At 45.7% G+C, this 26673-nt stretch overlaps 1 protein-coding gene across 3 annotated transcripts in view; it reads left to right on the top strand.

Annotated features, from left to right (window-relative positions):
* LIPC (lipase C, hepatic type) overlaps nucleotides 1-22718 on the top strand; it is a 162232-nt gene extending 139514 nt beyond the window's left edge. For all 3 annotated transcript variants that reach the window (XM_033189968.1, XM_033189969.1, XM_033189970.1), the window contains 4 exons: nucleotides 2040-2282; nucleotides 14775-14892; nucleotides 17430-17648; nucleotides 22560-22718. In XM_033189968.1, the coding sequence (XP_033045859.1) occupies nucleotides 2040-2282; nucleotides 14775-14892; nucleotides 17430-17648; nucleotides 22560-22671 (692 nt within the window). In that variant the 3' untranslated portion in view covers nucleotides 22672-22718. The remainder of the gene's footprint in view (nucleotides 1-2039; nucleotides 2283-14774; nucleotides 14893-17429; nucleotides 17649-22559) is intronic.
* Nucleotides 22719-26673: the final 3955 nt, after the last annotated feature.

The raw sequence follows: 26673 nt of genomic DNA, 5'->3' as shown, positions 1-26673 counted from the left end.
CAAGAGTTGAGTCCGGATGCCTGTGGTTATTCTTCCTTCCCTGGACGTTTCCTCATTCCAGGGACTGCCTCTATTCTGAACCACATGAGGATCCACTTAATAGGCTGTGGCTTCTTGATGAAGGTCTCACTCTTCATCCCACCCCATCAGTTTAATTGGGGAAATTACTCAGATTCTCCCAATGGGAAATTCAGCTTCAAATACGTCCTTGTTACGCCCTTTACCTCAGGGCAGACACAGAATGTGCTGTTATCTGGGTTGTGATCCCACTTCTCTCTCAAGTCCTAAAACTGAAATATTAACATGCACATTGACAATATGCACAGGATTAAAGAACAAAAATGTCAGCAGAAGCAGCACATTCCACGGGCATTCCAAATTTCTTGCTATTATAAAATATCATCCTGATTAAAACACGCCAATCACTCCAAGCCAACTAGAGCCCTCCACCCCCGCAAGCCACCTCACCCTGATCATCTGACACTCAGCTGAGAACACACTCTCTTGTGATGACACCATCCTCACCTCTCCAATATCAGAATGACCTTCACATTCCACATCATCTCATTTTGGCTGGACTCCCAGCCTTCCACCGCACAGGCCTGAGAGAGCCTTCCGGGAACTTGCCCTTATCACTGCTTATATCCCTCCCACCTCCCCCACCCCATCACCTCCCCTCCAGCCACCAGCAGTTCCCAGCTGACCATCCAGCCCTCATCCCAAACTTCATCCCCACAAAGCTCGGTGCAGACCACCAGCATGGTGTATGGGCTTTATTTGCCTGGTAAACACATTCCTGACCAATCATTACCATTGCTCTTTCGTGCTGAACTTCAAAGTGATGGAACCAAATGTAGGTATTCAGCTTGCCCAAGCTTGGGGTGGTTTTCCTCAGTTGTCTTCACCTCTGTGTTTGAAAGGGTTCCTGGGGTAGTTCTTCCAGCCACAACTGCACAGGGGCTCACTGGATAACTACGGTTTCACCCTCACCACCTCCTGGGCGGATGAGCTTGGGTGAGTTAGTGGATGTCTTGGAAGCTCAGTTTTCTCCTTGGTAACAGCTGCCTCGAGGAGCTGCAGTGAAGATGCAGGCAGTAGAGGAGCAGAGGGCACGCAGCATACACAGTCTCCTAGTAGGTGCCCCAGGAATGCAGCTGCTAGCGTCCACGGACTGCGATAACTAATCTTGGCATTTAACCTCCAGACACCCGGGGAACTAGGTTTTGGCAAAGTCACCTGTGCTGTCCCTTTACAGCAAATGTTTCACATATCTTGTGGTGGTTCCTCAACATCCCTTGAGAATTATTTACTACAGATTAGATTAAAGTTTGGAGAGTCAAAAAAAAAAAAAAAAAACAAGGGGCAAATTCTTGGTAGATCAACCTCATAAGCTTGTTTTGGGGGTGAGGCCTGTCCAGACCTGGTTACTGGGAAGTGTCCTTCCAAATCCAATTGTTGTGCTGGTTTCACAGGCCTGTTACCTAAGGGATGCAATGGCTGCCTTGGGACACAAGGTAGACATTGTCGAGAGGCCTCAGCATTCTCCAGACCATCAGAGTGCCACGAGATTGTCTCGTGGATCTAGTTATATTAAGAGAAAAGGTGTCCCACGCAAGTCTGTTCCAGAAAACCCACCCTCCAGGCATCAGCACCTGGGCATTTTCAATTATCTCATTTAAGATAGAAATATTTCTATAATAAATTACACTAACCTGCTCTCTTAATGAATTTGATCTTTCCTTAGTGACTTGGGTGCCTATTAAAACACCTACTGTAACACACTGTCATAGAGGAGTGCTCTCAGGATCCCGGCAATGCCTGGGATTTTGCCTGACACTACATGACTCAAAGGGTCTACTTTCCTTAGTTTCGGTCAGTTGTCACATCCCGCTGTTGTCAGGGGGTCTGCCCTGACAAGCCCACCCCTGCCTGTTCTGTGTGCTACTTCTAACCTCCTGTGGGCTGAGAAAAAAGGTGAGCCTATGAGTTGAGGCTGCTTTGGGTTAAGGTGATAACATCCTTCTTGCCCTGTGTTCCAGCCATCACCCAGACCATAAAATGCTCCCACGAGCGATCAGTGCACCTTTTCATCGACTCCTTGCTGCACGCCGGCACGCAGAGCGTGGCCTACCTGTGCAGCGACATGGACAGCTTCAGCCAGGGCCTGTGCCTGAGCTGCAAGAAGGGCCGCTGCAACACGCTGGGCTACCACGTCCGCCAGGAGCCGCGGAGCAAGAGCAAGAGGCTCTTCCTCGTGACGCGAGCCCAGTCCCCCTTCAAAGGTGAGTGTGGAGCCGGGGAGCCTTCAGAAGGGCAGGATGCAGTTCCCTGCCCACAGGGCTCATTCCCTTGGGCCCTTGGCTCCCTTGGTTCCCTTGGGCCAATGAAGTTTCCTTGGTTCTTTTCCTGGAGGTGCTTCAGCTCTGCTGTTGCAGTGTTTCTGAAACTGTGCAGGCTCCAGACAGCGATGCTGACACAGCCTTTCTCCTGTCCCAAGAGTGTGGCCACCTTGCGGCCAAGGGCTAAGAGGAGAAACCTTGATAATTTCTGAAACGATCCTTGGGTTGGCCTCTCTATCCATTTTCATGCTCCCCTAGAATGTTAGATCTGCACGGCCACACGCAGTTTACCTGGGCCACCCAGATCTCACTGTACAGGGACTTGAGGCGTCTCCAAACACACCCTAGAACCCAGTTCTTTCATCTCTCTTCGGGGCCCCCGTGAAAAAAACTGGATTCTAGACTGCATTGCATTCCTTCTAAGATTTGAATCAGTTGATCTGATAGGATATGATATTCACCCTGAGGCGCTCCCAAGACAAGATTCAGCTTCCAGTGTTTCCCAGCCAGATTTTTAACCTCCGGCCAGAAAGTGGGCCCGGCACCTCTCTGGGTTGAATGGAAGATCGTAGAAAGCGTTGTGGCCACGTCTTAGGCTGAGGCCAGCAGAGAACTACTCCACTGAAACCTAAATCCTCCTGGAGGGAACAAGCCAACATCTGTTGCCATTAACATTTCTGCCTAATCCTTTAAACAGCTCGGGAGTGATTTAGCATCTTACTGTTTCATCGCACAGCCTCTCCAGCGCTGGGAGAGGCAATCTGATGTGCTGTTTGACTATTACCATGCAGATATTTGTATCTGGAGAAAGTGAACGTGCTGTCGCCACCACTTTGCTTTCAGAAAGCATTTTACACAAAACATTCGATGCAGCCACCGACTCCTTGTGGTTCTCACAACAGCCAGGCGAGGATGGCAGAGTGGATTATTATCCCATTCTAAAGAGGAGGAAAGCAAAACTCGCGTGGGGCGTCCACAGCTGTGTGGCTGTAAGGAGACCTGGAACAGGGCCGCCTGACTCTCAGCAGTGAGTTCAAACTCCCAGGCAGCTTAGTTTTGAGGCACAGGATTTCTCTGTGTATCTGAACTTCTCCTCTCCACCCAGGTTTCCCTCCTGTGAGCCAAGCAGGTCTAGGAATGACAGAAATTTCTTGTGGGTGCTCATAGCATCTGAAGAGTAGTCTGTGTGAGGGCAGGATCTTTTGGGCCAAGGGTCCCTCCGCTGGCGGTCCCTTCGGGCTGGAGGAGATGGCAGCACGCAGGTGAGGGAATTTGTAAGTCCTCCTGCTTCGGGGAGCTCCTCCGCTGCAGGCTGACAATTAGAGACTCATTTGGGTTAACCAGCTCCTCTTTTAAATGGCAATGCCTCCTGGAGTGATTAAGCCTCTTAGATAATCACATTACATTGGATCTATTTTAATCATGGAATGTTCGCATCATGAGGAGCGGTTCAACCCTGCCGTTTTTCAGATGGGGAAACCAAGGCCTAGATGGGGAAAATCATTTGTCCAGACACAAAAAGCTCTTGGCAGACCTGGCATTTAGACCTGGGGCCTCCAAACAGTGAGCGAAGTGATTTTTACCTGCTCTGTAACCTGCCGCTGGTCTGCGTGTGGGGGTGAGAAGGGGTATGGAAGAGAAGGGTGGGGAGATTGCTTTCTCCTTGAAATCAGCTGGGAAGAAAAGAGGTCATTTTTCATCTTTCAGGGCCAAACTGGGCACTTCATTTGAAATGAGAGACTTGGCCCAGCCCTAGGACATCTACTGGGGGCTAGGAGATGGGGAAGGGAAGCCGCAAAAGAAGGAAGAAGGGGAAACAAGAGCAGTAGGCATGAGCCAGGCCGAGCGTCTCCCATTCGCCAACGGCCCCAGAGCCCGACACCATCCCCTGCTGCTGTGAACTCACAGGGATCCCTTTCTTATGAAGGAAGACCAAAGAATTGCATTAGGGCATGATTATCTCACCCACCAGCTACCAACACCAATGTACTCATCCATCTGTGCATTCTTCAAACACAGTCCTACCTTCAGGGTGCTTGGTGGAGACTAACCTGAGATGAGCCTCTTGGAGACCACATTTGTGTCTCTTTATTACCGACTACTTATCTTGCTCCTGGGAACATCCAGTGAGGAGGAGGCTAAAGGTAGGAGGACTGCCTGAAACTGATCAGGAACCAAAAGCCCCAGCCCGGATGGAGGTTCCAGTGATGAGCTGTGGCTTGCGCCACACCCTCTCCTTTTCTTTCTTACTTTTTATTTTGAGACTGAGTCTCACTCTGTTGCCCAGGCTGGAGGGCAGTGGCGTGATCTTGGCTCACTGCAACCTCCACCTCCAGGGTTCAAGTGATTCTCCTGCCTCAGCCTCCTAAGTAGCTGGGATTACTGGCGTGCACCACCACGCCCAGCTAATTTTTGTATTTTTAGTAGAGGCAGGGTTTCACCGTGTTGGCCAGGCTGGTCTCTAACTCCTGACCTCAGGTGATCCACCTGCCTGGGCCTCCCAAAGTGCTGGAATTACAGGTGTGAGTCACCGCGCCCAGCCCACACCCTCTCCTTTTCTGCTCCCCTACAAATGCTCCCCAGTTCTGCTTCAGCTCCTCCAGTGAGCAAACTCCTCACCCGCTCAACCCAGTTTCACTTGCTAGTGGAGAGTAACGTCTCTGTGGTCACATCAAGCCGCCCTGGGCATGGCTGGAAAGTGCACCCATGCGAGATTCGCCTGTTTGAAGCAGCTGCTCATGGGATACTGCTATCTGTATAATGCTATGTTGTCCAATATGGTAGCCACAACCCATATGTGGCTATTTAAATCCAAATCTAAGTTACTTTAAATTAAATGGAACCAAAAATTTAGTTTGTCAGTCACACAAGCCACCTTTCAAGTGCTCGAAGACGTGGCTGCTGCATCAGAGAGCACAGAAATAAAACATTTCCATCGCTGTGGAGAGGTCTGTTGGTGGTGCTAGGATGATGATTTTAATCTAGGCCACCACAGCTACACCACTCCCCGCCCATCACAACCATGCTCATAACCGACCTGGGCCCCCAAAGTCTATTTCACCAGCCACCTCCAGCATTTTGATGAGTACATATTACACTCTTAAGAGAGCGGACTTGACCAACCCGGGCCTACAGAGAAACCACAAGGCCTATTTTTCAAAAACATCTAATGTACTATGTATTTTAGTGCAGGGTCTGGTTGGGCAAGATAAACATCGCCTCCTGATTGTAGTTTCACAAAGGATGACTAACTTGGCCTGAATTCCTCTGGCTCCCAAGATATTTCGACAAAACCATCAAAGGATCTATTTTCTACAACCGTACGCCAGAACTCGGGTAAACACTGCGAGAGTACAGCAGTAGCCAGAGAGAAGTGGGAAACAGTCGCTGAGTGAAACGAGGCAATGTATCGCCCACTTCCATTCTCACTCTCTCACAAGGAACCTTTACCAGTTTGGAATCCTGTTTTTAAGGGAGGGGGAGGGAAACGGATCTGTACGGAGTAAACGCTGTTTCGCCAGCACCTCCTCTCATTTCATCCTCAGAGCAGTCAGATGAGGTCACCGGGTGGAGGGGAGGGAAGGGGCCCTCGGGGGGCACTCTGCCTGGGCACTGGGCTGGATGTGTTGTACACATTAGTTCATTTCCCACTGGAGCCTCACAGCAACCCCGAGACACACACACACACACACACACATACACACACAGACACACACAGACACGGTCAGGGCAAAGTCACACAATTTGTGAGCAGGAAGCACCACACTGAATCCCAGCCTTTGCGCCTTTCACTGACCTTGGCCTCGGGCATAGGACCAAGGCCCCTCCACTGAGTGCCTCTCCCTCCTGCGGCATTCCAGCTGCGTGTCCCGCCTCCTCGTCTCTGCCCTCCTTCCACACTCCCTCTTCTGTATCTTCTCCCCTCTTCTCCTGTCCTCCCCATGCTGCCCTTTCCCCCTGTACTCCAGACTCCCTGGGTGGGGGGTGAGGGACACTTGCTTCTGTTGCTCACAGCAGCCATGAGAGCACCCTTTCCTGCTGGTCGGCAAGATGACGAGCCAAACTGTGACTCGGGCAGTCTGTTTTTGGCTTTTCTCAGCTTCTTCTTTGGAAGGTTTCCACTGACTTCAGGGAGAATTCCAGAAGAAGCGGGGAGGGGGAGGGGCAGATGTCGTAGACAGCACAGGCTTGGGGTTGGGATAAGGAGTGTCAAGAATCTTGGCCTTGCTGCCAACCACTTTTATGACCTTGACATAATGACAAAACCTATGTGGGTACCAAGGAAGAGGTGAGAACAGACATGGGGATGAACCACTAGCCTGGGACCTGCAGGTGGGTCTGAAAACCTGCCCCAGTCAGTTCAGTGTGAAGGAAGGAAGTAGGTAACACCCGATTAACACCTTCTGGAATACAGGCATTTTTTCATCGCCATCTTATCACACTCTTACAGCGACACTACAAGAGAGTTTTTAATCCGCATTCACAGATGAGGAAATGGAGCCCCCGATAGGCTATGTGGTCTCAAGATCACAAGGTAGCAGGCGACAGAGAGGACTCAAACCCCCTGGGCTCTGTCTATCCTTTGAGGACCCTTATTCCACCCACAGCACAAAGAGCTGGCAACAGGACGCCAGTCAGCACAACAGTCCTGGCCACACACAGACACTCCCCGATCTCCACCACTCACAGACAGCAACAGACCCCCCACAGAAGGGGCAGGTGTTGGCCAGGCATGGTGGCTCATGCCTGAAGTCCCAACACTGTGGGAGGCCAAGGTGGGAGGATCACTTGAGCCCAGGCGTTCAAGACAAGCTTGGGCAACAAAACAAGACCCCATCTCTACAAAAGAATTAAAAATTAGCTAGATAGAGTGGCGCATGTCTGTAGTCCCAGCTACTTGGGAGGCTGCAGGAAGACTGCTTAAGCCCAGAAGGTCAAGGCTGCAGTGAGCCATGATGGTGCCACTGCACTCTAGCCTGGGTGACAGAGTGAGATCCTGTTTCAAAAAAATTCAATTTAATTTAAAAAAGAAAGGGGCAAGCATCCAGTCTCATGACATCAGGGCATCACATAAATGGGACTGTACAGTTAAAACCCAAATGTGGCCACGAAAATACATACACATACAGCTATTATAAACAAAGGTTTACAAAATCACTTTCCCTTTTTCTTCTTCACTTGCACCTGCTCTGACTTAATTCACTTTCATTCAGCCTTGCTGGCACTGGCTGCCTTCTTTGCGCAGCAACACCCTGGACAACACCATCCTGGGTCCCTCAGTCCTGTGACCTTCAGCTTCCCTCTGAGTTAGAGGCATTTCGGGTCTAGGAACAAGCCTTCTGAGCTTGGAGAAAACACAAGAAGTCTCATTCCTACCATCTCCATGAGAGAAATCCATACACTGCGGCGGGGTGGGTGGGGGGAGCCCTCTTTGATGTTTGCAGAGAGTCATAATATCTCCCAGAGCCCACATCTAATGATTCAGAATCATTGTTTCTGGGAGGCAAAAAATAGAGAGAAATATATTCTCTTTTCATAAATTCAATAACCTGATCTTGTGAAAAGAAATATAAGTTTTTCCGCTGGGCGCAGTGGCTCAAGCCTGTAATCCCAGCACTTTGGGAGGCCGAGGCGGGTGGATCACGAGGTCAGGAGATCGAGACCCTCCTGGCTAACACGGTGAAATCCCGTCTCTACTAAAAATACAAAAAACTAGCCGGGTGTGGTGGCGGGCGCCTGTAGTCCCAGCTACTCGGAGGCTGAGGCGGGAGAATGGCAGGAACCCGGGAGGCGGAGCTTGCAGTGAGCCGAGATCGCACCACTGCACTCCAGCCTGGGCGACACAGCGAGACTCCGTCTCAAAAAAAAAAAAAAAAAATATATATATATATGTTTTCCTTTTTTAAATGGCACCAGCAGGGTCCACACAGGGTTACAATCCAGGATTTTTCCTAGTGAGGAGACTCTCCAGAGGCCTCAGATTTCTGCTCTAGATGGAGTTTCCCTGGTCACATTCGAGGTCAATGAACTATTTCATGCCTTTCATCTTTAAGACCTGAAATAATTTCTCCTGCCAGAACTTGGGAGTATGTTGTACTGGTCTCTTTGCAGTCACAGGATCAAAAGCATTTTCCCCAAATCATTTTTTAATGTCCATATTAAACATGTCATAAGGTAAAGTGAGCAAAATCACTCAACTTTTTTCCTTAATCTTTGTAATAGCATCACTGTGTTGGGGGTGGCAGGGTAGAATGACAGGCAAATTGTCTTTTCTTTTCTAAAGAAAAACACTTACAAAAATCCAAATAAGAGTAAATGATTAGGACCGGGTGTGGTGGCTCACACCTGTAATCCCAACACTTTGGGAGGCCAAGACAGGAGGATAGTGTGAGCCTAGGATTTTGAGACCAGCCTGAGCAACATAGGGAGACCTCATCTCTACAAAAGAGGAAGAGGAAGAAGGAGAAGGAAGAGGAGCAGGAGGAGGAGGAGGAGGAACTAGTTCTCAGCATGAAAGACTCATTTATATTTAAAGTTAATTTCATTTAAAGATTTCTCTAAAAATGTGCAGTCACACAAGATTCCCTGTGCAGACATGGACTTTCTCAGGAGTGCTCCTGCAAACTCAAGGGTGCCTCAGCCATCAGTGCAGGTTCTGTCCACAGCCCATTCCCTCAGGAGCCTCAGAAAGCACGCTGGCTTGGCTCCTCACAGCCCACACACCTTGGCAGGTTCCACCCTCCTGAAGAGGTGCTACTCTAGGGACACATGTTGTGGAGACAGGCAATTCTCATTCATAGGATGTGCAAGCTAAAGGGGACTTTGGATCCTCTAAAGCTGACTCCTGAGTTTTACACAAGCACCTTCTCCCAAAATCGTGGAATCATAGCATCTTAAATGCAGAAATCAATCTCCTCCTACTCACAATTTAAGGAAAAGGGAAGAAAAAGTATATCGCCAAGACAAGGACATGAAACATTTTCCCCGGCTCGGGGGCCAGACGTTTAGGGGACAGGAGAGCATCCTCTGTGGCAGCAATAGCCCAGGATGGATGTCAAGGGCTCAGAGCTGGCAGGCACTTGGTCTTAGTAGCTTCATTGGAAGCAGGTGTTCAACCACAACTTTTCTTCAGGGGCTGTTGGCCATTTGCTTTCAAGGGACAGACTCAGCTTGCAGAACCAAAACAGCAGGCGGTATAGAAAGGGTCTTTTGGAATTAGACGCACCTGGCTTTTAATCCTGCTCCACTGAACTATCTGGATAACTATAGGTCTCCAACCCTCCACTTCCTTATTTATATTCACCAGGATAATTAACATTGTGTCAGTCTAGGTCTCAGCAGAAAACAGGACTCCACTGGCCTAGATCAGTTGAAGAAAGCAAGTGGGACTCTTTACAGAGGGGTGGACAGTGTTAAGGAAACCAACAAGGACTGAGGTTGCTCCCTGCTTCTAACAGCAGGATGGATGGAGCCAGGGAAGGGACTGGCCGTGGGAGAACCGAAGCCATGGAGGAGGGGCTACTGCTAATCGTGGGAGGGCAGTGACTGCGCAGTCAGGCTCCAGAGCACGGGGGAGCAGAGGGAAAACGCCCCTGCCTCTCTTCTCCGCCCTGATCTCCTGCTAGTGCCTCTCCCTCCAGTGGTCACACCCAACCAGAAACCAATCGATGAGGGAGCCTGGCAGATGCAGCCTAAGGGATCTGATCCTGAGGCTCAGAGCTGAGCAGTGGAGGGCAGAGTGGATGAGGACAGCAGGGGTAGAGGGAGCAGATGGACACTACCCAGCAGGGCACCATTATTTAGCTTGTTATGAGGACAAAAATGATGTATGTAAAACACTTAGTGTGTAGCTTGACGCATAGTAGGATCTCAAAAACCGGAAGCTATTTTCTCATTCTTGGTGTCTTTAATGCAGTTATATATCCATGGCGTTCTTCACTCAGAGACCTGTTAAGTACTCCTTGGACGCCTGGTGTGTGCTGTGCCCTTGTGGAGATACAAGCAATAGTGTGGTTCTGAGACTGCCTTTGGGGAGATAAGACATGGACACAGATGCCCACGAGACAAGGCAGAGGCCACAAAGGGCTGCAGCTTCTAGTTCTTTTTTTCTTCTTTTTCAATACTTGTAAAAGCTCTTTCTTTTTCCAATAGGATTCCAATTAGAATACATGTTTACTGCAAAAAAACATGAAACTTGCAGAAGAACATAAAGAAGAGAATAAAAATGACCACTCTGCCCTCTCCAGCGATAAGCACTGTTAATATTTTTTGTGAATTCCCCTACTTCTACACATTCCGTTTTGCAGAGTTGGTCTCACACTAGACAATTTCATAGCCTGTGTTTTTTTGTTTTTGTTTTCTTCTTCACTTCTTTCATAAGCATTGAAATCACTCCAAAAATAGTTTTTAATGGCTTCATAAGAGTAAATCACATGTTTGGGACGATGAACTGAGAATCAGCAGACTAACTTCTAATTGCAGCTTCATCAGTTATTAGCCACGTGACAACGACAAGCTACTTAACTTTTTCTGAGCCTCAGCTTCTTCCTTTGTAAAATGATGTGGGAGGGAAGACAAAGTAGGCATCTTATAAAGTTGTTGTAAAGAGAAATGAGATAATTATGTGAAACTATTAGCTCAATGTCTGGGACATGGTGAAGAGCTAAGTGGTAGTTATCATAATTGCTATTATTAGTTCATAGCCATCCTCTATTACTGAATATTTCAGGTGTTTTCAGTTTATTTTTAAACAAATGTTATGACATTTTTTAACTTAAATCTCTTTCCACAATTCAGCTTTTTCCTTAGAGTATATAAAGCTAGTGGTCCTGGGTATAAACATGTAGAAGTTTAAGTTCTGGAGTCAGGTTGTGAGAGCTGATGCCCCAGCCATATACAACTTACCAGCTGTGTGATCCCAGAAAAGTCACTTAACTTCTCTGCGCTTCAGTCTCCTCTTCTCTAAAATGAGATAATAATAGTTTCATTTGTTTGAGGGTTAAGTGAGATGACAGATGCAAAGCACCTGACAAAAGCCAAAATAGATATTAGCCAATGTTATTACCACGCATACTGCCATTATATGCTTTTACTTGCATTTAACACTGGGCTGAACACACAGTTGACTTCCAATTACTACATATCATATGAAACTGAATTGAAGATTGGTTACTGTGAGTGTTCCTTGAGTTCTCTGGAAGATGTCCTGACTACTTATAAGGAGGTTAACCCAAGGCCAGTCCTCCCACATCTTACCCCCTCCCCCACTTTGGAAAGTTCTTTCTTTGGAAACTGTGTTTGGAAAGAACTGTCCTTTTTGTCTCAGTTTGACTTTATAAGACTGTTCCCTTGTTACAGAGTGTCCTTGACAACCCCCAAATAGTGTAAGACGTCTCCAGAGGCTTCTGGGGTGATGGGCTAAGTCCCTCTCTCCAGTGGTGCCACCCAAGAGTTTAGGGACCTTTCCCAGGACTTGCACCTGTAGCTCTTTTCTTTTCTTTTTTTTTTTTTTGAAACAGAGTCTCGCTCTGTCATCCAGGTTGGAGTGCAGTGGTGCAATCTTGGCTCATTGCAACCTCCGCCTCCCAGGTTCAAGCAATTCTCCTACCGCAGCCTAACGACTAGCTGGGACTACAGGCACCTGCCACCACGCCTGGCTAATTTGTGTATTTTTAGTAGAGACGAGGTTTCACCATGTTGGCCAGGATGGTCCCAATCTCTTGACCTCATGATCTACCTACCTCAGCCTCCCAAAGTGCTAGGATTACAGGTGTGAGGCACCGTGCCTAGCCAGCTCTTTTCTTACTTCTCACCCACAGCCTCTTTTGCCATCTTGAGGGCATCAAATTACTTCATTCCAGGCTTGGGATTTGAGCATCTATTGTATTATAGCAGGATTTGAGCATCTATTGTATTACAGTAGGGGTCCTGAACCCCCGAGCCACGGACTGTGAGCCATCAGGATCTGGGCCTCACAGCCAGAGGTGAGCGGCGGGTGATCAAGCATTACCACCTGAGCTCTGCCTCCTGTCAGAGCAGTGGCAGCATAAGATTCTCACAGGAGCACAAACCCTATTGTAAACTTCACATGCTAGGGATCTAGGTTGTGCACTCCTTATGAGAATCTAATGCCTGATGATCTGAGGTGGAACAGTTTCATCTCAAAGCCATCCTCCCTGCCCCCACACCAGTCCATGGAAAAACTGTCTTCCATGAAACCCATCCCTGGTGCCCAAAAGGCCAGGGACCACTGGTGTATAGGGTACTGTAGTAGGTATCAGATACTACCTGAGCTAGCTCTTAGGGACCACTGGTGTATAGGGTACTGTAGTAGGTATCAGATACTACCTGAGCTAGCTCTTACCTAAAGCAGAAAACTCTTGGCCAACGAATCAACTCTTAGTATTTGCCTCTTGTTGTGAACCTAAATAAACATTTGGTGCTTCAGAGATAACCCCTTTGGTAAACCCAAGAGATATCCCCACTCACATGAGCAAATTAAACACAAAATCCAAATGGGAAGATTAGTTTATGCCAAGGATAGGACTGTGTAATCTGGAAACTCAGCAATACCGGCATACCAGGACACTGGAGCTGATGTGTTAGCAACACAGCATTGGCAATACCCTCTGCTGGGCTTGCTGTATAGCTACCAACCTCCAGCAGAAATGGTACCACTTAAGAGTTAGTAGATTGATCGATGAAGAGATGAATTTCCACATGCTGGGTACAAAGAATGGATGGTCAAGTGCCTAGTTACCATGATCTAATTTTTTAAAATTCTCCTACCACAAAGCTTGAAACTCAGGTCTTGAATCCTCACGGGTGATTTCCATCTTGTTAGATGTTAATGTGCATTGTGATACGTCACCCCCCAAGCAAACCATCAGTTCATTCATCCCACAAAAGTTTATTAAACACCTACTGTGTGCAAGGCACTGTTAGGATTCATGGATTAACCACTGTCTAAACAGGAAAGAAAAATACACAGCAAGCATTCCATAAATCCCTTATCTTTTGCCCAAGCCAGACACTCATCTTGCCACAAGCCTGAACATGGCCTCAGAATCCATCTCAACACAGGGCTCTAGGCAGTTAATATCAATCAAATGGAATTAACATTCCATATTAAGCCTGTTTGCAATCATGGAGCTAGAACACTGTAGATACTTAGAGAATATGGAGACAAGAGAGCTCAGGAGGTCAAGGCTGCAGTGAGCCGAGGTGGCACTGCACCCCAGCCTGAGTGACAGAAAGAGACCCTGTCTCCAAAAAAAAAAAAAAAAAAACCCAGAACAAAACAAAAGCCAATCCTGGTCTGGAAGCTGGACCCTGTATCCAACCCTGGGGAATCCACTGGGGAGAATATGGAGACAAGAGAAAGAAGTCCAAGCAGTAATCAGCCATTTTGGAATGAGGTAGGATAATTTTCAAAACAGCTCCATAGCTGTGCCACCATGCAAGCTAAGCCAACACTATCTAGGGTGAGGGAGGCTAAGAGCACAGATGCTGCTATTTGACCTTGAGCAAGTCACTTTCATCTACCTGAGCTCCAGTTTTCTTATTTATAAAACAGGGGTGATAATAACAATGCCTACATCATAGGGTTGTGATAAGGAAATGAGATGTTGCAATGTATTCAACAATGCAAAAATGTATTTAATATTTAATGATGCAATGTATTTAACAACGCCTGTCTAATAGTAAGCCATTTGCTTTCAGTAACTAAATGTAGACTGTATTCGGTAAAGAAGAATAAAATAAATTATCCTCTTCCAACCAATTCGTCAGTAGGAGGACATTCTGATTCTGGACATTTGATAAAACAGAAAGCTTCTAGGCCCAAGTTCTAGAACTAGAGTTATGTTATTTCTATTAGGAAATACACTCATTGAACCTCACAGAGCTTGTTTCCAGGAACTGCCCCAGAATATAAATATTTGGTCACTAGGGCATATATTTCCTAGCTGGAGCTCTGCCCCACCCTGAAACACACCCCATCAGACAGCAGCAATAGTGTAAAATGGCAATGTGTTCCCTCTTGCCTTGTCAAATGCCTAAAAGGCATATATTCTTTGATTTACAGAAGGAGACCCTCGCCAAACACATGAAATATTACAACAGAACTTGCATCTAGAAATCAATGAGAATGCCAGATATCCTATACTCCTATTCTGCCACTTTTTTTGGTGAATATTTATCATTATTACATTACAAACACAATAGAAGTCCTGTGTAGACATTTAGGAAATACAGAGAAGGAAAAACAAGAAGATAAACCACCATTCAGGAGCAAAAAAAAAAATGTTGTTAACATTTTGATATCTGTCTATCCAAACTTTTCCCTCTACATGTTTAAATTTTAAGAAATAAGAGATTTTTAAATTGAAAAGTCCTGCTTAAATTCTCTCTCTCTTTCTCTCTCCCTCTCTCTAGTTTATCATTACCAGTTCAAGATCCAGTTCATCAACCAAACTGAGACACCAATACAAACAACTTTTACCATGTCACTACTCGGAACAAAAGAGAAAATGCAGAAAATTCCCATCACTCTGTGAGTAGGAGGTGTAGCCCCCTAGCGCGGTGACACGCTTATTTTTCTTGCAAGAGTATAAATGGACTCTGTAATTTCCAAGAGTCAGGCCAGATACAACGACTTTATTCCAGATGTAAACCAAAAAGTATCTGAGACACGTCTCAATCAGTTTAGAAGTTTATTTTGCCAAGGTTAAAGACACGCCCATGACACAGCCTCAGGAGGTCCTGGTGACCTGTATCCAAGGTGGTCAGGCTACAGCTTGGTTTTATACATTACAGGAAGATATAAGACATCAATCAGTACTTGTAAGATGTACACTGGTTTGGTCCAGGAAGGCAGGACAACTCAAAGGGGTTTGGGGTTGGGGGTGCAGGGGAACTTCCAGGTCACGGGTGCATCCAAAGATTTTCTGATTGGCATTGGTTGAATGAGTTTATCTAAAGATCTATAATCAATAGAAGGGAGTGTCTGGATTAAGATAAGGGGTTGTGGAGACCAAGGTTCTTATTATGCAGATGAATCCTCCAGGTAGCAGGCTTCAGAGAGAATTGATTGTAAATGTTTCTTATCAGACTTAAAAAGGTGCCAGACTTAGTTAATTCTCTCCCGGATCAGTGAAAAGACCTGGAAAGGGAAGGGAATTCTCTACAGAATGTGGATTTTCCCCCCAAGAGACAGTTGTTCAGGGCCCTTTCAAAATACGTCAAAGAAATATATTTTAGGGTAAAATCGTTTAATTTCTTTCAGGGCCTGCTGTCTGTCATGTGATGCTATACTAGACTCTGGCTGGAATTTGGTGTCTTATTGCTACAAAAAGTCTGCTTCATCAGTCTTAAAATCTGGGTTTTAATGTTAATGCTTGTCAGTTGTGCCTGGATTCCAAAGGGAGGAGAGTACAATGAGGCATGCCCCAACTCCCCTTCCCACCATGGCCTTGAACTTGTTTTTCAGATTAACTTTGGAATGCCCTTGGCTGAGAGGAGGGGTCCATTCAGATGGTTGGGGGGCTTAGAATTTTATTTTTAGCTTACACAGGCTTGAGCATTTGAGCACCAATCACCGTACAGGGCACTGGGGTAGGTGCCAGATACTACCTGAGCTAGCTCTTACCTAAGCAGAAAACTCTTGGTCCACAAATCGACTCTTAGTGTTTGTTTCTTTTTGCGAACATAAATAAATATTTGGTGCTTCAGAAACAACCCCTTTAGTAAACACAGCCCATCCCACATAGCCATCCTGGTCAGACAGGACATTCACCCAAGCCCAGACCCTCAAGTCCCTCCTCAGCCTCTCCAGGTCCCACCACCTGCTCAGTGTTATACACTGTGGGCTGAACAGACAGGGAAACCAGAGATGGCCCCACCAGGGCCTGCAGTGCAGAGGCGAGTGGTGAGGGGCAGAGCAGGTGTTCCCAAGAAGGTCCCAAGAGCCTTTCCAGTGAGTTCATAACCCAGAAATTAAAGTGGTATCTTTTGACTTGGCACAGATTTCCAATTTCAATCAGCCTGCTCTGCCAGCCTCCCCATCTGTCCTTCACCCTGTTACCCACCTGCTCGCTCTGAGGCTCCCCAGCCTCTCTGGCCTCTCCGCCCTCAGTGTGGATTCTCCCTGGGAAGTAACACTAGCCTCTTACCCACTCCAGGGATGGTCCTGAGCTTCCCGAAAATTGCCCCCAGCTTTGGACCTCTGATCATCACACTGATTCAGTCATTCAGCAAGCATTTGTTGGTGCTCTGTCCAACACCTACCTAAGGATACAGAGGACCCCAGCCTCTGGATGCTCACAACCTGGCAGGGCAAGGGGATTCCCAAACAATTCTTAAGAGCATACTCAGGAAGAGCTATGCCAAGCCACACAAGGGACCCCTCCATCCATCTGCCTCGCCCTAAATCCAGCGCTGCCTCTGCACAGCCAAAAATCTCTCCCAGGGGATAGTTCTCAAGAGCAGAAAGGGCATCTCGCTGTTCTGTCAACGTTGGGATATGTTAATGTCTTGGAGATTAGTGACTAAAGCTGATAACGATACCTCAGAGTCTGCATTTAAATCTTGCTCTAAATGGGTGCATCCTTTTTATGTGTAGTTTTTCTACTACTGTTATGCCTCACTGTTTTAACAGAGGTTTCTATTTATATGGGGGGAGGAGCATTACGTGGGAGAGAGTGCATGGTGTAGGCATACTATGTTAAACCTACAGAAAGCTGAACCGTCCGGATGCCATTGCCAAAGCCCCTCTGTCTCCAAGGAAGCTTCTTCCTAGAAGCTAAGCCAGAGAAAGTTAACTAGGTTTGTTATAGCGGGACTTCTCAGAGCCCTTTTGATGTGTTAACACAGAAAATAGTATAGTTTTCCCAATTTTATTATCTGGAAATCTCTTTTTTATCCTGGCACACCTACTGCTAGCTCTATCAATAGTCTGTTGAACGCTAGTTTGGGAAATGCAGCAAAAATCCCAAGTCATTCAGGGAAACATAACACATCCTGAATGTGTGTGACTGTCACTTTCCTGTTACAACTAAACTGATTGTGTCTGATTTTCTTTGTGTGTTCAAGGGGCAAAGGAATTGCTAGTAATAAAACATATTCCTTTCTTATCACGCTGGATGTGGATATCGGTGAGCTGATCATGATCAAGTTCAAGTGGGAAAGCAGTGCAGTGTGGGCCAATGTCTGGAACACGGTCCAGACCATCATCCCATGGAGCACAGGGCCCCGCCACCCAGGCCTCGTTCTGAAGACGATCAGAGTCAAAGCAGGAGAAACCCAGCAAAGGTGACTGCTGATTCAATCTCCTACTAACGTCTATTAAGCACCCACTTGTGCCAGGCAGTTTCACAATTTAATACTCACGTTCATCAGGTGCAGTGAATATTATTAGGCCCTAGTGATGGAGTATAGAAGCTCAGAAAGGTGAAGTGACTATCCCAACTTTACACAGCCGTAGGTGCCAGGACAAGGATTCGCACCCAGGTCTTTGAATCCCACACCAGCGTCTCCCCACTGCCCGTGGCTAACGCTGCCTGCCCCTGGAACCTGAGAACTGCCACATTGGCCCGAGGCTTCTCAAGCTTCAGTGCAGGTGAATCACCGGGTGATGTCAGTGCTGCCGCTCCAAGGTGCTGTGCTAGATGCAACATCTCTTTTTTGTTGTTTGCCCAAAGACACACTTTCAACAGATCACAATCTCAAAAATCTCAATATGTCTCCCTCTCTGTGGTGGTATCTTTCAAATGTCAGGTGCCAAAGAATGACTGGGAAGTCAAACACACTTGCAGAATTCCTCGACCTACCTGCAGATTCATGGTGGGCTTGGGAAGGGGTCTAGGCTGTTATGTTGAATAACAGCCCTAAGAAATTCCAATGTGGAACAATGGGTCACCCTTAAGAAATGCTGCTGTGTTTGATTTAACATCTCCCGTGGCCCCAAAGTCTCCAGGGATATGAAGGAGTTGGGTTGGGGAGCAAAGAAAAGGAAGGACAGGGCTGGGCGTGGTGGCTCACACCTGTAATCCCAGCACTTTGGGGGGCCTAGGTGGGTGGATCGCCTGAGGTCAGGAGTTCAAGGCCAGCCTGGTCAACATGGTAAAACCTGTCTATACAAAAATACAAAAATTAGCTGGGCGTGGTGGCACACGCTGGTAGTCCCAGCTACTCAGGGGACTGAGGCAGGGGAATTGGTTGAACCCAGGAGATGGCGGTTGCAGTGAGCCGAGATTGCGGCACTGCACGGAGAGAGACTCCATCTCAAAAAAAAAAAAAAAAAGAAAAGGAAGGACGCTCCAGCGCCCCTGAAGTCCTCGCAGCAGAGCAAAGGGCTGCCCACCAGCACACCTTGCCATAGCGACTGTGCTTTTCTGTCATCTGTGGTTCTCCATGGCAGAACTCCAGGCGTCTCTGGGCCCTCTCCTCTCTCCGCCCTTCTCTATTCAGGACACGGTCTCTCCTCTCCCACCTTCCTTGTCGCGAAGGTCACGTTTCTCTTTGGCTTGTCTTCATAGAGGCGGAAAACAGCAGGCTTCTAACCTCTGAACTACCCTCTTCCCTCACCTCCTGGGTTTCAGTGCCAGGAGCAGGCCTGTGGCAGATGTCTGCCCCCGAGTCCCTTACACAACCACACTCTGAGATTTTATCTCCCTAGGGTGCAAAATCCTGGCAGTTACTAAGAGCATACTCCGCCGTCTGCCAACGGATCTCCCAACGTGATCAATCTGGGAAGATTAAACTGCTCGTTCTTCTTCTGCACTGAGCTCTTCTCACATGACTCTTTGGCCCATTGGAGCAGTGCTTCTTCTGAGCTCTGACCCTGCCCATGTGCTCTTAGCTGGAGAGTAATTCCTCAGTTTTGGTGGCTGCTCACCCTGACAATCCCATGTGGCTTGACCTGAAAGGTTGTCTAAAGCACAACACTACCCTGTCCACTGGGGCACACCCATGTGGTACGGAAGAAGAAATGAGGAGAGGGAGGGGCCTGGCGCTTCCAGAGCTCCCACACATGGTGGGCATTGAATCAGGTGCTCCATGGCATTGATCTCACGTGATCTTTGCTGTGACCCTGAAATGGGTAGCATTGGCTGTGCAGGTTAGGAACCTGAGGTTCACAGAAGTTACACAGCTTGAGGACATTGCTCAAAATTGTCCCAGTCCAGATTTGACTGGGATTTGTTCAATTTATTACCCATTTGTTGAGGGTGTGCTGTTTCCAACAGTTCTTTCTTCCATCAGTTTTGGTTCCATTAATCTGAATTTTCTCAGTCTAATCTAGCAGAGTTGCAGTGCTGGACATTAACATATATATGCATCAAACCTATCCTTAGGGCTATAGGAGTTACTGCTAAAAAAGCGTCGGGGCATGGGGGTCATGGCAGCTATAATTTTTTTTAGGTTGTAAATACTGAGTGCCTCCTCTGTGTATACACAGTACCAGGTACTATTGGAGAACACACACACACACAAAAATCTGAGTTGTGGCTCTTGGTAGAAATAAACTCCAGGACCTAACCGGGAAAATAAGATGAATTAATTTTACTAACGGTGTGGTCCATCCCAGGGCTTCTCAAACTTTCACGAGCATACAAAGCATCTGGGAACCCTGTTAAAATGCAGGTTCTGCTTTAGTGAGTCTGGGGTGAGCCTGATGTTCTGCATTTCTAACAAGCGGCCAGGCAATGCTGTTGCTGCGGGTCCACAGACCACACTTTGAATAGTGAGAGTCCAGCATTACACAACCCAGGAAGTGTAAGAAGAAAGTTCAGACCGGTACACTCGGGGCAGTGCTGCAGCACGCTTTGAGGAGGCCAAGAGGTGTTCCCAGGGAGACAGGCAGCCGGCAAAGCAATATGGCTGGCAGGATCAGATGGACTCCAGTGTCAGCCAGTCCTAAACTCCCATTTTAACTTCAATGCTCACAATCTGTGTAGCCTCACACAATAACTTCACTTCAAGACTCAGTTGTTTAGTGATAAATGAGAATCATAATATACATTTCATGACACTAATAACAACTACCAATTTTTTAGTGCCTTTTGCAGACCCAAATCCCAGAATCGGGATGGAAAGATTAGACTCTACACTCTTAAAATCGCTGCTAAGTGCAAGGGGGAAAAGAAGTAGGTTAGGTAATTTGCTCTGTGCCTCCGTGGAAGAAATTCAGTGGAAGGTGGTTTTCTTGCCCCAAAGGCACAAAGCCAGGGATGAGTAGGGTTGTGGAGATGGTGAAGAGGAAGAAGAAACTATTGGTCCCACAGCAAGACCAAGTATAATAACTGGCTAAAACTAATGAGAAGACATTCAATTTCCACAGTACTCATATAAATGCAAAATAAAAATCAATGAAGTTATCACTGGTTACTCATTCGTTTGGCAGGAATTCAAAAATAGACAACATCCAGCGTTAGTAAAGATGTGGAGAAACGGGCATTCTCATACACTATTAGTGAGAGTGTAAATTACAGGCATTTTGTAGGGGAATTTCATTCAACAACTAATGTTCAGTGAGTACCTACCTTATGCCAGACGCTGTTGTGGACACCAGATGTATAATAGTGAACAGACAGGCCGGGCACGGTGGCTCACGCTTGTAATCCCAGCACTTTGGGAGCCCAAGGCAGATGGATCACGAGGTCAGGAGATCAAGACCATCTTGGCCAACATGGTGAAACCCCATCTACTAAAATACAAAAAATTAGCCGGGCGTGGTGGCGCATGCCTATAATCCCAGCTGCTTGGGAGGCTGAGGCAGAGGAATCACTTGAATCCGGAGGCAGAGATTGCGGTGAGCTGAGATCTTGCCACTGCACTCCAGCCTGGTGACAGAGCAAGACTCCGTCTCAAAAAAAAAAAAATAGTGAACAGACAGAGTCCTTGGTCTCACGAAGTGTACATTATCACAATTTTAAATATGCATACTACTTTGAGCCAGAATTTTATTTCTAGGTATCTTATGGTCTTTCTGGATTATCTGTGCACATAATCAAAATATGCACAAAGGCTATATATGAATACATATGTACAGAATGTTTGTTGCAGTACTATTAAATAAATAGTATACATAATAAGCAAACAGTAAATTATTGAGAAAATCTTAATGTCTAACAGTAGGAAAATGCACTGTGGTACATCCTTAAAATGGAATGTCATGCAGCAGATGAAAAATAGTGAAATAGACTTCTACATACTGATATGAGCAAGTTTCTGAGTGCCATTTTCTGGTACCAAGGAAAAACTGCAGGAAAACATATACAATATGATACCACTCAATATATGTGTAAATGCATAGGAACAAGTCTGGAAATGCATCAACCAAACCATAAATGTAGAGAGGGGAGTGATGTTAGTGAAGACCGATGGTGAAAAGGTTCTTTACTATTTGACTTCATTTATTCCTTTACCATTTGAATTTTTAAGAATGCATTCACAAATTACTCACAGTATTTTTAAATTTTAAGAGTCCAGTTTAGTAAAGGCTTGACCTTAGATGCAATTCAAAGAAGAAAGAAATAATAAACTAGAATTTTTCTACAGGTATGCCTATAGATATATATTTAACAGATGCAATTGGAATTAGTAACACAAAATGATTATCTCGGGCCAGGCCAATGGCCGAAGCAGTCTAGTTGTTGTTTCCAAAACACATGGTGGTGTCCTCTTTAGTGGACAATGTCAGCTCCAATAACAGGAAGGGGCAGGGCTTACAGGGCTGAGCCAGGCAGAAACCCATGACAGTGACCTCATGCCATGGACCTTTAAGAACAGCATTGACAAGCTGGAGCTTGCCCACAGAGGGAAGGCTGGGGAGGTAAGCCTGCCTTAGGAGGAAGGGTTGAAGAACTAGAAATGTTTGCCCTGAAGTCAAGGCAAATATGGTCAAGGAAGCAATAGTCACCCTCAAATCTTAGGTGAGCTGTCATACAGGAGAACAAAGGAGGGCTGCCCCAGGACTTTCCTTCTTACAGAACCGAAATCATCCCAGTGTAGAACCCCAGGAAGTCTTACTCTGATTGCTTTCACTGACTTGGGTTTTGTTTTTCTCTGAAGTTACAAAAATATTTGCGAACATAAGAATCTCATTTTTAAAAAGACATCACATGCCTTACACAAATTGAGTGGAATTTGCTAAAGGATGAAACACTTCAATAAGCTCCACCTAAAACATAATGCTGTGTTTGCTTTCTGTTTTCTATTCAGAATGACATTTTGCTCAGAAAACACAGATGATCTACAACTTCGCCCAACCCAGGAAAAAATCTTCGTGAAATGTGACATAAAGTCTAAAACATCAAAGCGAAAGATCAGATGAGATTTATTGAAGACCCTGTGGAAACAATAAATGAATCTTACTCCTTATCTGGAATGGTTGCCTTATTTAGAAGCCAAAATTACATAAAGAATCTCACATAAAGCTTGAATAAAGTTTACATTTAAGGGGGGTATGTTTCACTCTGGTAAACTGAGGTTTTCAAAATGATATAACTATTTTCCAGTATTAGTACAACCAAAAAGTTCCCAATTTTATCTATGGTTAAATGTTAATATATGCAAATAAGTACAAATGCAAGAGCCGGTTTAGATCTGTTGTTCTAATTTACAATGTCTTTTATAATTAAGTCAAGTTTCCCACATGTCCTTGCTAGTTTATTCTGACCAGTTTTTGAACCATGCTAGAAAGATACTTTTTATTAGGTAACTAGTGCTTCAATAAAGCAAAATTCTAATTAATCACCACTAGTTGTGTATACCAAAATGGATACCCTTTAAGACAATACAGTTCATAAAAGAAGAAAAATTAAAATTATTCTAATAGTTATACAAATCATATAATGATTTCACAGAACCAAACACTTACAAGTAGAATTCTACTAAAACACCGGGTGCGGTGGCTCACGCCTGTAATCCCAGCACTTTGGGAGGCCAAGGTGGGTGGATCACCAGATCAGGAGATCGAGATCACAGTGAAACCTCCTCTCTACTAAAAATACAAAAAAATTAGCCGGGCGTGTTGGCGAGCGCCTGTAGTCCCAGCTACTTGGGAGGCTGAGGCAGGAGAATGGCATGAACCCGGGAGGCGGAGCTTGCAGTAACCCAAGATGGTGCCACTGCACTCCAGCCTGGGCAACAGAGTGAGACTCTGTCTCAAAAAAAAAAAAGAATTCTACTAAAACTACTAGTGATAACAATGAAAGCTGGACAGTTGGTCATTTTAATTATGAAATTACAAATTAAATAGATATAATTATTGTATCTTACTAATGCTTGCAACAAAAGCTAATTGAAAAAACCCAGAATGTCTCAAAGAGTTTGCTATGGACTGAGTGTTTCCATCACCCCAAAATTTGTATGCTGAAATCTAATCCCCAATGTGATGGTGTTTGGAGGTGGGGCCTTTGGGAGGTGATTAGGTCATGAGGGTGGAGCCCTCATAAGTGGATTAGTGCCCTTACAGGGGATAAAGGATCAGAACTCTCTGCCATATGCAGATATGAGAAGGCAATTTTGCAAACCAGGCAGCAGACTCTCACCTGCAAGTGGACTACCAGATCTGCTGCCACCTTTATCTTGGACTTCTCAGCTTCCAGAACTGTGAGAAATAAAGGTTTCTTGTTTAAGTCATCCAGTCTATGGTAATTTGCTATAGAAGCCAGAAATGACTGAGAGAGTTAGATGTCAAATTTCAAACTGTCCAATAAGCGAAATAATAATGTTTGACCAGCAAATTCCATCACAAAGCACATGGTGACAATTGATACTAAATATGGTAATCAGTTAGATATGTGTTTTACATAATTCAGAGAGGAGGAACATGTTATGCACATTAAACAACCTAACCTAACATGCACTTAGGCTCAGCTATATACAGCCCATAATTCATATTCTCTTCACCAAAGCAGGGTAAACTGGGGCTCATGAAAACAAAAATCCTGGAAAGATGTCTACCTCTGACTAATCAATTTAAAATTATCTTGCATGATTCACTTTTATTTCCCTTTGAAAGACCCAGAAATCTAAAACGTATGGGGTGGTGGGATAGGAAGAACAGCTGGTCAATGTTTCCAAATGAAGCATTCTGTCCTGAATACTAATCTTACTTGCAAAAGTATTTGACCCCACTTTTAGGGAATGTGTGTGAGGGTGTGTCTAAAATTGATAGATACTAAAATGAACAATATTTCCCATTATATCTAAAATCCTAAGGTTTGCAATAAAATGCTTGCATTGGATTGCCAGGTTTTATCATTAATGATCCAAAAGGAATTTAAAATATCACTTTTGAAAAACAACAGGGAAACACTCTTCGCTATATATGCAACAGAGTCCATGCATATGTATTCCAGGAGACATGTATGTGAGCCTTGAAATCATCACAACCAGAAACAGCCCAAATGTCTGCCAGTACAATGCAGAAATGAACTGGGGTATAGTCTTGCTAATGGACTGTTGTACAGCCATAGGAAAGATGAGCCAAAGCTACACACACAAAAGAACAGGGCGGGGGCCAGCATGAGGCAGCGAGGCATCTAGGGAGCAACATTTAAGGAAGCACTCATGCATTTTGCATTTGCACAAAGACACAAAAAATGGTATAGTATGATACAAACAAAACCCACCTCTATTGCTAGGGATGGATAAACACCTGCAATCCCAGCACTTTGGGAGGCTGAGGCAGGCAGATCACTTGAGGTCAGGAGTTCGAGACCAGCCTGGCCAACATGGTGAAACGCTATCTCTACTAAAAATACAAAAATTAGCTGGGCGTGGTGGCGCACTCCTGTAATCCCAGTTACTTGGGAAGCTGAGGCATGAGAATCCCTTGAACCCGGGAGGCGGAGGTTGCAGTGATCTGAGATCACGACACTGCACTCCAGCCTGGGCAATAGAGTGAGACTCCATCACAAAAAAACAAACAAACAAACAAAAGGAAACAAAACAATGAAATCATTATCACAAAAGCAAGGCTGCGATAATCCCAGGAAAGAGGAAGGGCACTCTGGAGTTCCAGGTGCCAGCAACAGTCTACTTCTTACTCCAGGTGGTGGGTACTCACACGTTCACTGATTTAACTGTTCTATATACATCTACATTTCATGCACTTTTTAGTATGAATGCCACCTTTCACAATGTGAAAATAAAAAAAGGGAAAATAAAGGGCAGAGTTAAACAAACATGTTTCTACTCTAGTGTGATATGTTTCAAAAGTAATACAGTTTCACAAGCAATATAATTAGAAATTATTTCATCTTTAGTAAGAAAACTTGCAGTGCCACAATACATGGTAACATTTTGGGCAGAGAATTCAACAAGCATCCAACGTGACAAGTGGGTAACTGGAACATTTGAAACTCCTCTTGGCGTGCCCAAATCTGGTTGCCAATTCTGTTGTCGGTGGATTATTTTCACTTGGAGGGATGTGTTCATCGACATCACATTTTCTTAAGTATATTCGAGTAGGGAAGTCAAATTGGGAAACTGAATAATGCAGCCACATCTGTTCGTTGCACATGCAAAATGCTGGCTCGTGAACTGATTATACACACCTCTCTCCATAGAATCTGCATTTATGAGCCCACTCAGAAAAGATAACACTAGCATCTTGCCTTTTAGGCAAAAGCTAATTTGTGCTTCTGCTTGTAAGAGAACACTGGGAAAGAAATGGAATGTCGATTACACTGCAGCTGGGCTCTTCGAGGTGAGCAAGTCAGAGAGAAGGAAACAAGCACTCCATTCAACATTAAAATGAACGCACTCCGCTGCATGGCAAAGCTCCCTGTCCTCAGTGTTCACCTTGAGTCATGTCGACAGCAAATACTGCAAAAGCTTGGATTGCAGTGCATATCTGTGGAGTGGTAGAGCAAGGGGTATAGCTGCCCAGTGCTGGGCTTGCACTCCCACAGAGGCTGGACTAGAGGAAAGTCAGAGGGATGGGAAATAGAAAAGCAAGACGAAGATTGAAGAAAATCAATCCCAAAAGGGACCATTTACTGGCTGAACTTTTCTTATAATACATACTTCTACTTGAATCCCAATGATCTGCACATGATTAATGGCTCCCAACACATCTCATGCCTTCCCTTCTCTTATCCCTTCCTCCTTTTCTTTTCTCCTCTGCAATTGCTCTGCCTAACTTAGTCCTATTTATCTACTCAGGCCCAGTTATTTTCACCAGTTGCCTCCTAGCCCGGCCAGGCCATGGAGATCTTCCTCTCTTCTGAGTACCTGGCAGTCACATAAGCGATGCTCTCCACCATCCACTTGGACCTTAGTTATTTGTGCCCTGCTGATTCCCCTCGAACCTCCCAGCCTCCTC

Source organism: Trachypithecus francoisi, unplaced genomic scaffold, assembly GCF_009764315.1.
Source record: "Trachypithecus francoisi isolate TF-2019V2 unplaced genomic scaffold, Tfra_2.0 Lachesis_group3, whole genome shotgun sequence".
Lineage (NCBI taxonomy): Eukaryota > Metazoa > Chordata > Mammalia > Primates > Cercopithecidae > Trachypithecus > Trachypithecus francoisi.
This window is presented reverse-complemented; position numbering and strand designations above follow the sequence as displayed.